Genomic DNA, 13,992 nt, shown 5'->3' on the forward strand with positions numbered 1-13,992 from the left:
TATATATATATATATATATATATATATATATATATATATATATATATTAGTTGTTATTGTCTGCAATTTGGAGAAACAAATCCTGTTCCAGCTCTACTGTTCAAACCCCTGAACACTGTGCAATTATTTTCTCAATAAAAAACCTTCAATACATAAAAGCCTTTGAGACTTTTTGACTGACAAAAAATGCACAAAATATCAATATGTCACATTCGGTGTTCTGTACTTTATAAAAAAATCTGCTGTGAATCTTGTACCCTTCTACAATAAGGGTCAGTTTTTGAAGAAGTAAGAATCAAAGTGCGTTTTCGACAACTCAATTAAAAAAATAAAATAAAAATCACGTCCGGAAAGTAAAAATGTGACCCAGTTTGCTTTTGAAACAGCTTGATTAAACTTTTATTGTGCCTGACCTAGAATAACTCTAAGGGATTTTATTTTGTAGACTTTAAGAGAAGATTTTTGGTGAGTCTTTGTTGTGTTTATCTGTCTGCAGGTCCTTGGTGACCGCTGGGCCGCTATTTGCAGATGGACAGAAGAGCGCTGGCTTCTTCTTCAGGAGGTTCTTTTGAAATGGCAGCACTTCACCAATGAACAGGTGTGACACTACTGTTGTTCTAGTGCAAAAGGAGTAGAACCATTCAGATCAAATCAACTTTATTCAGGCTTCCAGGAAATGTGTAGAAACTTTTCTAACATGTATATGCTACATTCTTATTAAAAAAAATGTTCAATTTCAGTTTCATCAGTTTCCTAAAAAAGTCCCTATAAAGCTAAATTATTCCTAAAATATTCTCACAAGTTTGACAATAGAAGCGATTAAAAATAAAAACTTTAAAAGTGCTTGAGTATACAGTATCGCTACACGTTTTCCTCTTTTTTTTCTGGTAAGTGGAGGTCTAAAACGGGTTCCACCCAAATTACAGCTTCTCATAAGCAGGAAGTTACTGAGACATCCACAACTTCTCATCCTCCTATTGTACCAAATCAAATGCTAACTGCTATCCTTGTCTAGCTAACATCTTCGTAGAGCGCATCCTTATAGTTTCATTGGATCTCACATCACATTCAAATTACCTACGTAGATTCAAACTGACTGTGATGGGAAATAGTTCCTCTAAAATTTACGTAACCTCACCTTTCTGACATTTTATTGTTCTGTAGGAGCGTATTGGCACATTGTCACATTCTTTAGTGTTGGTTTAGCATTTAGCTTTAGCATTTCAGCTTCTAAATCTTTTGTGGGCATTCAGGGTAGTGGGGATCTATCTGATTGGCAAATGTACCATTGGTATCCAGTTTGGGTCTGTGATTTATTGCAATACTTTGCAATACTGATATTGTACACTCTGCTGTTGTAATTATGGGACTTTTTTAATGGGTTTTGCAATCTGATGACATTGCAGTTTTTTTTTTTCCAAATATCATGCAGCTCAAGCATTCTGTAGATCATAAGCATAAATCCACATCCATAGCATTATTGGCTAATTGTACACATTAGGGCTTGTAATATGTCTTGTAGGAAGGCAAATGGAGGAGAGGTAGCAAATCAGGAAGTGCACAGAATTAGCAAAAATTAATTGAGAGTAGCTATGAAAGGATGAATAGCTGAAAGGCAGTTGGTCATTATCATTTATGAATGGAGGTATTGAGATGTCTAGGTGAGAGGGCAGTGAACTTTATAACTAGATTGTTTAACTCAATAATAGAGAGAGAGGAGATACCTGAGGAATGGAAAAGTGTACTGATTTTCAATAAGGGGGAAATGACGAGCTGTACTTGCAGAGGCATCATGTTAATGAACCATACCATGAAGATATGGGGAAAAGTTGTTGAAGTGAGGTGACATTCAGTGAGAATCGGTAATGGTTTGTTGCCAAGAAAGAGCTCTACCGATTCAGTCTTTGAGAGTGTTGATGGAGTAGTATAGACATGGTCAGAAGGTGTCACGCATTTCAAATAGGTTCCAGTGCATCAAGAGAAAAACTGCAGTATTGGTTGAGGGAATCGAGTATTTCCAAGAAGTATGCGAGGGTAGTGCAGTACAAGTGAGGACAGCAAGGCAGTGGTGAATTGTGCTGTAGGAGTGACTGGTGGGTACAAGGTAAGGGTTGGATTAAATCAGGATCAGCTCTGACCCCCTTGTTGTTTGCAGAGATAGTGAACAAGTTGACAAATGAGGTCAGACATGAGTTCGCATGGATTATGATGTTTGCAGATGACACTGTGATTTCTAGTGAAATTAGCAAACAGGTGGAAGAGAGTCTGGAGATGTGCCCTGGAGAGAAGAGGGATGGAAGTCAATAGAAGCAGGACAGTAAACAGGGCGGTACTTGGAACAGTGAAGCTACAAGGATTGGGTTGAAGGTGGATACGTTTAAATATCTGTGTTCAACTGTCCAAAGCAACGGGGCAGAACACAAAAGAGTTCAAGAAGACGGAGCACAAAGGGGGATAAGAGGTGATTTGTGATAGAAGGAAAGAAAGGCGTACAGAATGGTAGTCAGACCTGGTTTAATGTTTTGGTGATGGGACACACACTTGTGCCACCATTAGACAGCATGTCATGCAGTCATTTCATCACCCCAGCTCTACGGTCAAGGTAAGAAATTACTGACAAAGATCATAGAAGGTTGTCCATGTCATTTCTAAAGATTGCTGTATAATAGTTTGTCGATGGTGGTATAATGTGTTGTATGCAGTACACTTGTTCTCTTTGTCGTACTCCTCCATAGTCCAATTTAAATTATCCATCTTTTCTTCTATATCATCTACGTATCTCAGACTCTCTTCTCGTCTTTTTTCCTTCTCTACTTACATTTACAAGACCTTCTTGTTCCCATCATTCCTTTTCAGCCTTGTCTTAACCTTCACTCGTGTGTTTTTAATGATTACTTTCCCTGCTTCACCACAATTTTCATTTATATTCTATCTCTTTCCTGTACCCATCTACCTTTTATTTTTCTCTAGTTTTCTAATTTTCCAAGATAATCTCTTATAACTCACCATTTTGTTTTTGTGTCAAGGCTTTTGTTTTCACTTCAGCTAGCCTTTGCATTACTTCTAGCCCCTGTTTTTCCTTCATGGCATCCTTAGTTCTCTGTCTATCTCACCTTTCTTTACAGTGTTTGTTTGACTCCTGGTTGACTGAAAAGGAGGAGTCGGTTCGTTCGATTAAAACGTCCAACCTAAAGGACCAGACAGAGATGGCTGCCTGCTTGCGTCGTCTTGCTGTGAGTTTTTGTTGCCCCAGAGCTTTCATCACTGTTGGCGAAAATAAAGGAGAATCCACATGAAACGCTGTCACTGTAATGCACATAATACATAATGCATGTGTGCATTTGGAGAAAATCTTTTGCCTCTTCCCCCAGACGATGAAAGAAGATCTTGAGGCAAAACATCCCGCCATGGATAAACTGTGCTCCATGAGCCAGGACCTGTTGTTCAGTGTCAAGAACAAGGATGTGGCCAGCAAACTGGAGGCCAGACTGGACAGCTTTGCCCAACGTTGGGACCGTCTGGTCCAGAGTCTGGATTTGAACCGCTCCCAGGTATTTTTTTTTATTTAGAAATTTATTCATTTCATTAAAAACAAAATAACTATATACAATAGAAAACTATATATATATATATATATATAATGAAACGCAGCAGCAGAAGAATAAACCTTATATCTGCCCCTTTTTTCCCCAAAATATATTCAAACAAAAGTAATGTACAAAAAAACAAAGCTAAATAAAAACATCAACTCAAACAACAATTTGTATAGACACACTTTATACTTTTCCATATTCCTTCAGAAAACTAACTCTTAACATTTTCTTGAATATGTACATAGATCTGGCAGTTTTAACATCATCCTTCAGACCATTCCCTGAATTATAGTAGACCGCTCCTTCAAACTGGTACGAAACCAAGGCTTCACAAACATCTCTATCCCCTGGAGATAATAACCACTCTCCCTTTTAACTAAATTTACTTGGATGTTAGAAGGTAGTATGTTTTTGTGAGCCTTACATTTACTTTGATGCACACCTAGTTAATAAGTTTACTTCCTGCATCCATTTGGTCAGCTAATTTAAACTAAGTCGTAGCGTTTAGAACAATTGTTCTGGCTTTTGTTCTACCACCAGGGTGACCACACTTCATTTCATTCACTCAGTGCTCTTGTGTGTTTAATTTGCTTCCGATTAGGTAGGCCAAAGGAAATCAGCTGAAAGTTGCAACCCGGAGACCACTAATTAAAACAAATTAAAACCGCTTGAATGAGTTGAAGAAAAGCCGCGATTAAACGTGTTCCCAAGTTAGCGCCCTCAAAATTAACACCTTAACAATATTGTTATTGCTGTTACAGAAATATTACTGTCAATGGTCCAAGTAATTGTGTTGCTGCCAAACATTTAAGATTCACATTTAGATTACAAAGGTTTTACCTTGAGGAAAATTACTTTTGCAGTAATATAGCCTATACAAGTTAAACATAAGACAGTAGTAAACCTCTGAAGGCTACTTTTTATAGATCAATTGTCAAGTAACTGATTGCTAATGGAACAGCTTTGGTTTGCCATCTGATATGCAAATCAGAAATCATCATAATTTGGAAACACTTTATTAAATTTAAGCAGTTGTTCAATCACCAGGTGACAATCTCACATTAACACCATCAGTAAGACCGTCGTATGGAGTCGTAGCAACATATTAAGTGGGTTTTGATCTAGAATAACTTGCATTTTTTAAGTTAAGATTTAAAGTTTGTACAATCAGAACAATAGCTAATATTAGCCAAACAAAAATCTAAATGCCAAAACCAGCAGAACAGTAGCTAAAGGCTAAAAGCGACAAAATAGTAGCTAAAAACTTAAAAACTGCAAGACCTGTGATTTTTGGGCCATCAGAGGCCACTGCTATTAATCTTTCACACATCAATATCTGTAAATACAGTTAATTGTTATTATCCATGAATGCTGGTTAAAGGTCCATCATGCAAAGAAAAAGCCTTATGTGAACGCCATCCGGAAACACTGCCGTCTTCTCTGGGCTAAAACACATTTGGACTGTGGCGACGCTGTTCTGTGGTCAGATGAATCAAAATTTGAAATCTGTTTTGGAAACCACAAGGCGCATCCTTCATACTAAAGAGAAAAACGACCATCCAGCTTGTTAGCATACAGCTCAAACGCCTGCCTCTCTAATGCTATGGTGGTGCATTAGTGCGTCTGGCATCTGTAGCTTAAACATATGGATGCAGAACAATATATCCATAGAACAACATATTCTTCCATTCAGAGTAAAAAAAATCTAGCAGAGGAACCAGGACTGTTGAGCAGCTATAATCTTAAATCAAAGTAAAATAAACAAACTAATAAATACACACTTGGCGTTTTCTATGCTTTCTTGTTAAAATACCGGTAAGTTTATGCGATTTGCAGATTTTTACATTCTTAGTTACATTTTACACGACCTTTCAGTATTTTTGTATGCTACCTCGCGCTGCCTATAAAGCGTTCAGCGTGCTTTTAATTGAAATGGTATATTTTTGTTTTAATTAAGTGTCAACACTTGAATTCGCACAGGTCAGCCGCCCCATTAGGCTAATAAATGTTAATTAATCTACCACTAAAATAACATTTCCAGCTCTGTTTTGTGAATAATAAACCCTGGTTTTGACATTCAGTACTTCCTCGGGACTTAATGGACTTGGAGCTGAAAGTACTGCGACTTATTTAAACACTCGTGACCACATTAGGCCTATTAATGTAAGAAAAATCAACCTTTTCGCAACACCAGATCCTACGTATGTACACACACACACTTGTTTGTTAAAGGAAGACCAAATCCATCAATGCATTATTGGACTACCTGTTGGTCTGTACCACTCTATTTTTTGTAACTTCCTCCTTCTCTCTCTTTTAATTACTTGTCCATTATAATCAGTCAGATAATTAGCGTATTGACCTCTGCAGGTAGACACCTGGCTGTGAGCACCCACGTTTCCATAGCACCAAGAATATCCAAGTAGTTGCACTCGTGGTTCAACCCCTATTAGACACGTCCTTGCTGAGATTAGCATTCACAGAAGGGAACAGTGACTACTCCGTTAAAATAAGTTGTCATCTTCGATTGAGCAGGCAGCACACAAAAGACACTTAAAGAAAAGTGATTTGATTCTGATTGAGCTTAACTGAAACCACACATACCTTGAGCTTAAAATGTGGATTTGACTGTGGAACACAAGATTTCTGATAAATGCCAAATCCTCAAAAACATTTAGAAGTGACTTTGTTCCTTTTTATAAAAATACAAACAAATGTGTCAAGTTGTGTACCTGTATATGTGTTGCCTCTGTTTTCTAATAAACTTGGACAAATATTTATAATAATTCCTGAAAACGTTGTGAAGAATAGTGAATTTCCTAATGATCATCGAATATCAACTCGCGTTTAGTGGCTATAAAACTTAAATCTAAATATAGCAGCAGCTGTAGCTAAATATAGCTAAATTTATGTCAAGCTTTTGACAGGAGTATTTTTTTTTCCCAAAAATGTAAAAAGTTTTGGCATCAGTAGGTGAAAATGAACATAAATGGATTACAGTTAAGAAAAATAAATTGTGGCATGCCACAAGGTTCTGTACTAGGAACAAATAAATTATTGCCCAGGATTTTTTGGCAGCATAACTTATCATCACCCCTCATCTGACGGGAGTGGTGGCGCAGAGGTTAGAGAAGGTGGGCCTGTGATCGAAAGCTCGCTGGTTCAACTCCCAGTACCGACAATATCAAAACGTGGGTGGGATTGGTGAAGCACCCGCACCTGTCTCCACCCTCATTTGCCCCACTCTGGGGCCTTGAGCAAGGCCCTTAATCCCCACCCATCTGCTCCCCGGGGTGTCCTAGCTAGCAGCTCTCTGCTCCACACAGAGGGCTGTGGTAGCTCGTGGTCTGTGATTGCGTCAGGAAGGGTGTCCGGTGTACAAATAATTGCCAAGTCTTGCTGCGGGTTAGTTTGCTGTGGTGACCCCTGATGAATGGAGCAGCTGAAAGAAGAAAAAAAAACTTATCATCATTGGATGTACATCTACAACTGATTAAACTTCAAAATCCACCTGATTCAAGATGGCTGTCACAGCTTACTGACTTTAGCAAGCACAAAACAACTATGACTCATTCAGTGTTGTAAAATTTTCTGTGGTTGCAGCTGAAAATCATCACTTAATCTGAGCATTACCACATTGATTCTGCTAATGTTAGTTCTACTAATGCTAATTTTACTTCTAGTAGGGTTAGTACTGCTAGTGCTAATTCCATTAATGCTATTGTTGGTAAAAGTTTACCTTTTACCTAATGTAGCTATCCTTTTGCTACTTTTAGCCAAGGCTTTTGGTGAACTTAGGTTGTAGCATTTGCTACTTAAAGGTTTTGGCTAGCAGTATCACTTTAGGTTTTGATAGTGTTTTGCTAGATTTAAATAACATTTAGCAACTTTAAGCTGGATTTTTGTGACTTTTAGTTTTTAGCTGGCCTGCTACTTTTTGGTAGCATATTTCTACATTTAGCATTCGGCTCAATTTCAGCTTTTTCAGCAAATTTCAACCATTGTTCAAACCTTTAGTCAGAACTCAACTTTTATGCTATATTTTCATAAAATATTCAGTTCTTTAAGAGAACATTATAATTTGAGGGTTATTTTGATCAGAGCTAACCCGAAATGTGCATGTTCAAGTTTTTAGTGTCAAATGGTGGAAATTCATGTTTGAATGAATTCAGTGTTAACTTACAGTTTGGTCGTAATATTTTATATTATTTATGTCATTAATTTTGTTAATTGACTTAAATAACAATTTCTTGGTTGACGTTCAGCTTTCATCAGCTATCACCACAACTAAGCAGACCGAGGTGCTCCAGTCTGTCACGACCACCGTTACCAAGGTGACGAGGGAAAAGGTGGCAGCTTTACGCCAAACTCGAGAGTCCCCGCCACCCCAAAAGAAGAGACAAGTGGTTGTGGATTCTGAACTCAGGAAAAGGTGTGTGTGGCTACACTAGGAACGTCTACTTTATTGTTTACTTAGCAGTTTGCTGATATTTTTTTTTTAACTTGCGTGAAATGTTCAGTTTCATGCACCCTTTCCTGCTTTCTAATCTCAACAGGTAGGTGGACGCATCATTAATAAATTGACGATAGAATCTAGGTTGAAGTTAGATCCTGAAAACCTTCATTGTAGTGACTAGAGAAGCAGACACCACTAAGTGGTTTTGGCGTACAAACCCACTTCAGAAAAAGGTGGGACTCTGTGTAAAATGTAAATTAAAATGGAATGCTGTGGATTGCAAATATTAACTTGTATTTTAAACATTTAAAGTGAACATCGTGCCTTTTTTAGGGGAAAAAAGTTAATTTTCCATTTGAAGGCAGCGATATATTTCAAAAAGGTCATTGAGAGACCCCCAACAGATGTCATTGGTCAGTAAGAATATTTCTTTCTCAAGGGGATGTTGGGAAGTGTTTGACTCTCCCATCTTCTAGAGCTCATATCATCAAAACATTTCAAGGGTCTGAATAAATCTCTGCATAAAAGAGGTGACAGTCAATATTAGATCTCTGTGATCTTTAGGTTCTTGGATGGCACTGCCCTAAAACTATTCAGTTACCCGCATCAGCGCACGGACTCGGGAATAATTCTACAAATCCTTGTCTGTAAACACAGTGTCATCCACAAAGAGAGGTTTAATCTCTTGCATGTGAACATCCAGAAATTCTGACATCTTTCTTTGGACCAAAACTCATTTAGAACAGACTGAAGCAAAGCAGGGACATGTTCTGTGCTCAGATTAAATACCATTTGCAATTGTTTTTGGAAATCACTGACACTATCTTATCCAGTGGTTTCACTACCATTGTACAAGTGGGGCGTCCTGCCCCGTCAACGGAACAGAGTGTCCCGTCTACTTAACACCCCCCCACACCCTCCGTCCACAACTGTTGGTATTGATGTAGCGCGGGGCGCAATACAGATGCGCTAGCAAAAATGCTAGCTACTGACGTACCGCTCCGCTACCCCACCCCGGTCGACAATTACCGGCAGCAAAGTAGAAGTAAGCTAGCAGGCAGGCAACTCGCACGTGATTCCGTCCCATATGCACACACACAACTTCCCCCCTATTGATAACACTATCTTGCGCTAGCATAGCTTAGCATAGCACTCAGCTAGCAAGCGGGCACACAGACGTGACCCACCCACCCCCACCTCCACCCTGTCAACAAAAAACCCTGCCGACGGAGCTGTCCATACTAAAGAGAATGACCATCCAGCCAGTTATCAGCACGTTTCAAAGAACGCCTCTCTGATGGTATGGGGATACATTAATGCCTATTGCATGGGCAGCTTGCACATTTGTAAAGGGACCGTCAGTGTAGTGCAGTATATACAGGTTTTAGATCAACCTTTTCTCCCATCCAGCTAAAGGACTCAAATTTATCTTGTGTTTCCCAGAAAAGGTACAATTGTTTAGCTTCAACAAAATGAGTTCAGTAGCTTTGCAAATCATTGCTTTCTGTTTTATTTACATTTTACACATCCAAAGTGTTCATAACTGGGGTTGTATTAATCTTTTGCATTTAATATTAATCTTCCATATTATTTTCATCCATTTTGTAAAGATGCGTTTTTCTTCTGATCACACTTGGAGTTTGGATGCGTCACGTTTTTTTTCCACTTTTCAAAAAACAAAACAAAAAAAAAAACAGCGAGCTAGTGGTGACGTCGTAGACCTTAGCTATTTAACCCTTGTTTGGCCATATTCGGAAAAAATAAACAAACTAATTGTGTTATTTCGTATGGGTGTCCAACACCAGTATAGGGGTGGGTAAGATACCTATATAAATACCATTAAGATGTTTAATTTTTTCCAGTTTTGCACCAACAGAAGTTGATTTTTTTTAATTTAGTTTACCCACTCTATCACGGAACAAGTCCCGCAATAGTTTGACCTTTACAACAAAAGTTAAAATAAAAATTGTGCCTGTACCCGTGGTGCAGCTTTTGCAAAAAGACAATGTGTTTATGTTTGTATGCGCTGGAAGGTTTGACGTCGACTTCACAGAGGTCCACAGCTACATGACCCGTGGCGAGGCCATCCTGCAGAGCCCCGAGTTCTCTGTGTCACGCAAGGAGGGGAGCATTCAGGAGCTGCATGACAAAGTGCAGGTATAAACACTCTGCGAACAGCGAGGGAGGCACCGACAGCTGCTAGGTTAACCAGGTTCAATCTCTCACTTCAGTCTGGAATACATTTTACATCTCATTCGGCAGAAAGTCGAACACCGACTATGCAGAGAAAATAGTTTTTTTGTCAATTGTCTTTTATTTGTACCCATTTTTTTTTTAACAGTGGCGACTCCAGAGATATTTTTCTGCAGGTGCTAAGGTGGGGCTAAGCATTTTACTGAAGGTGCTGTGAAGGATCATTTGTTCTTTCGGTTCTCAACACACACAGACGCAAGCACAGAGGTGCACTCGGACAAGTATAATCACCAATAAAGTGGATAGTGAATATGTGGTATTCTGCAATTTAATTAAAGCATGTACAAACATGACAGGCATTCAGTTCAATTCAATTCAAAAATACTTTATTAATCGCAGAAGGAAATTAAATGCTGTTGTAGCTCATTCTCCGGGTTTCATTTAAAAGTTGTTCTACATGCTGATGGCTGTGGGCAGGAAGGATTTCTTGTGGTGGTCCGTCTTATAGCTGATCTGAAGAAAGTGGCCACAAATGTTGATCTGTTTACTTGGACTTGGTGGGCCTCTCAGTCCTCCTGGGCAGTATGACCACCTGAATGTTGGTCAGAACTCCTCCCAGCAGCTTGTTAAGCTCCTCATCGTCGCAAACAGCTAGCTAGCTGCAGGTGTCAGGGGATGATCCTGGTCTTCTTGTCATGAGCCGCGTTTCCCACCAACTCCAGGATTGGCGGTCAGGTACTCGAGCACTGCCGCCTGTTAGACGAAGATGCTTCCACGGCACCTCCTTTACAACTCATTAAGGATTTGGGGCTGTAGTTGAGGTATTATTTGAGCTTTGAGATGTTAATCAGCTGCTTCCAGTTGTAAAAAAAAACACATTGTTGCCATGGTTACGCATCATAACAAAAGTCCAAAAGTGAAAAGGTTTCAGTAAAAATCCTTCCAGCTGCACTGCATCCAATAGCAGAGGAAACCATCTTCCAAAAAAAAAGTGCACTCCATATAGGCGTGACAGGTATTTTTGCAGAAGTGGTCGTCTTGGTCCATCCTGAGGACCTTTGCTTAGATCCTCCAACTGTCCAGCGCTAGCAGTGTTAGCATTCTCCGCAGATGTGGAAGGATGGCAGTACGCTTGATCCCCTTGTTCTAATTTATTGTTTCTTTGTTGGTCGCAGTCTGCTTCCAAAAAAATCCTCCTTCTCTGAGTCCATCCGAGGAAATTTGGCTAACAGAAAAGGGTCCATTTTTGTATTTCGTGCACTTTTCAAATGCTTACCAGAACTTCCGGCCCGGAAGTGAAAATTCAAATTTGCTTCCTGTTGCGAGATCAGATTTTTTTTTTTTAACTCAATATAATCATTGATTGTTTTTTATTAATTAGTTGTGTTTTGCTAGGAAAATATCACAACAACCACATATTAAAGAATGTTAACTTAGATTAAAAAGAAAATAGTCTGATATTTTTTTGGGGGTGCTATGACTTTTCCAGGGGGGAGCTATAGCACCCGCTAGCATCCCTCTGGCGCTGCCGCTGTTTTCTTAACCAGGTTAGTCAGTTGAGAACAAATTCAAAATTTTCATGACGACCTGTACAAGAGACAGCAAATACAGGAGTGGTAAAAGAGCCGAAGGACAATATCTATACAACTGATAGTCAAACATCAAATTGTATAGAACATGGGAATGAATAGAAGAAGATCCAAATAGGATAAAAGAAGTAAGTTTTAGAGTTTGTTGTAAATGGTTTTAATCTCAGCTGAAAGTTGAAATGATGAACGGCCAAAAGGAGAGGTGGTGGTGCAGAGGTTCGAGAAGGCAAGTCTGTCTTTGGAAAGTTGTCAGTTCTGTCCCCCAAACCGAAAACGTCAAAATGTGGGTAGGAAAGGCGAAGCACGCACACCTGCCTCCACCTTCATTTGCCCCACTTTTGGCCCTTGAGCAAGACCCTTAACCCCCACCATCTGCTCCTCCAGTGCCCTGGATGGCAGCTCTCTGCTCCACACAGAGGGCCATGGTAGCGCGGTGGTCTGTGGTTGCATCAGGAAGGACATCCAGCGTATAAACAATTGCCAAGTCTTGGTGCGAGTTAGTTTGCTGTGGCGACCCTTGAAGAAGGGGGCAGCCGAAAGAAGAACCACAAAGGAAGTGTGCGTTTTAAGGATACTTAGGTTAATGTAGCTGCTTGGAGCAGAGAGTTTGAATGTTGCTATGGATATTGACCAACGAACGGAGGTAGGATGGGGTTGCACCAGTTTGGGTTTATAGATCAGCAGAAACTGTGTAACTGCTTTTTCCTGCTTTTCTTTGATTGGTCACCAAAGAGGGCTTTGGTGACCAATCGAATGGCTGCACGGTAAAGGGTGTCCAATTTGTGGAGGAGGGTTTTGAAAGCGGTTCTGTAAATTATGTCACCATAGATGATCGGAAGGATTGCCATCCTTACCAAAAGATGTTTAGCAGGTTGAGTCAGTGAGGATTTGTTTTCAAAGAGGAGTCCTATTCTGGATTTGACTTTGGAGAGCAGAGTGTTGGTATGGATTTCATATGAGAGTGAGGAGTCGAACCAAATCCCTAGATGCTTGTAATTGCTGACAAATTGGATCTCTGAGCCATCCAAGGAGAGTGAAATATATCAAGCCTTTTACTTCTTGTAGTTTTGATGATTGTGGCTGACAAATAATGAAAAAACATATCTCACTGACTCAGAAAATTAAAATACTGTGGAAAAAGTTCAATATTATAAACGCCTTGTGTCACACCCTAATCCGCTCATTATAACTCCTGGACATGAGCTACAAATGTCTCATTCCTCAAGTCGAGCCAGTCCTAAACCAGAGACATCAGAAGCATCTTACCGGCTGAGGAGACAAAGAACTGGACTGTTGCTCAGTGGTCTAACGTCCTCTTTTCAGATGAAAATAAATTTTCATGGCATTAGAAATCAAGGCCCCAGGGTCTTGAGGAAGAGTGGAGAGGCCCAGAATCCACGTTGCTTGAAGTCCAGAGTGAAGTTTCCACAGTCAGTGATGGTTTGGATCCATGTCCTCTGCTGGTGCTGGTCCACTGCGTTTTCTGAAGTCATCAGTCAATGCAGCATCTACCAGGACATTTTAGAGCTCTTCAAGCTTCCTTCTGCTGACGAGCTTTATGGAGATGCTGAATTCATTTTCCAGCAGGACTTGACTCCTGCCCACAGTGACAGAGGTACCAAAAGCTGGCTGTGGGATATTCTCATTTTCTGAGACAGAGGTTTATTTTATTTTATTATTTGTAAGACATAATCATAAAAATTACAAGAAATAAAGGCTTGAAATATATCATAAATCTATATATCTTCATATATTTCACTAATCTATGAAATATGAGTTTCATGTTCTGAAATTATTTGGAAAAAATGGAAATTTTTCATGATATTCTAATTTTTTGAGATGCACCTCTATGCAATAGGTGATGGTTTGATATAAATAAAGTAAATAGTATTTAGTTTTGCCAGTCATCCATCCATCTATTATTTTTACCCGCCTTTCTGGGTCATGGGGGTCACTGGTGCCCATATCCAGCAGTCGCTGTGCGAGAGGTGGGGACACCCTGGACAGGTCTCCAGTCCATCACAGAGACGCATAGAGACAAACAAACACAACCATTCACTTTCTCACTCACACCTAGGGACAATTTAGAGTTACCAATCACCCTGGCGTGCATGTATATATATATATATATATATATATATATATATATATATATATATAT

General features: G+C 39.5%; 1 protein-coding gene across 1 annotated transcript in view; it reads left to right on the forward strand.

Annotated features, from left to right (window-relative positions):
• dmd (dystrophin) overlaps positions 1–13,992 on the forward strand; it is a 274,434-nt gene that overhangs the window by 71,896 nt on the left and 188,546 nt on the right. The window contains exons 14-18 of the mRNA XM_037696602.1: positions 497–598; positions 3,126–3,233; positions 3,372–3,551; positions 7,859–8,025; positions 10,083–10,206. Coding sequence (XP_037552530.1) covers positions 497–598; positions 3,126–3,233; positions 3,372–3,551; positions 7,859–8,025; positions 10,083–10,206 — 681 coding nt within the window. The remainder of the gene's footprint in view (positions 1–496; positions 599–3,125; positions 3,234–3,371; positions 3,552–7,858; positions 8,026–10,082; positions 10,207–13,992) is intronic.

This window comes from Nematolebias whitei, chromosome 23 (assembly GCF_014905685.2).
Source record: "Nematolebias whitei isolate Nwh7 chromosome 23, NemWhi1, whole genome shotgun sequence".
NCBI lineage: Eukaryota > Metazoa > Chordata > Actinopteri > Cyprinodontiformes > Rivulidae > Nematolebias > Nematolebias whitei.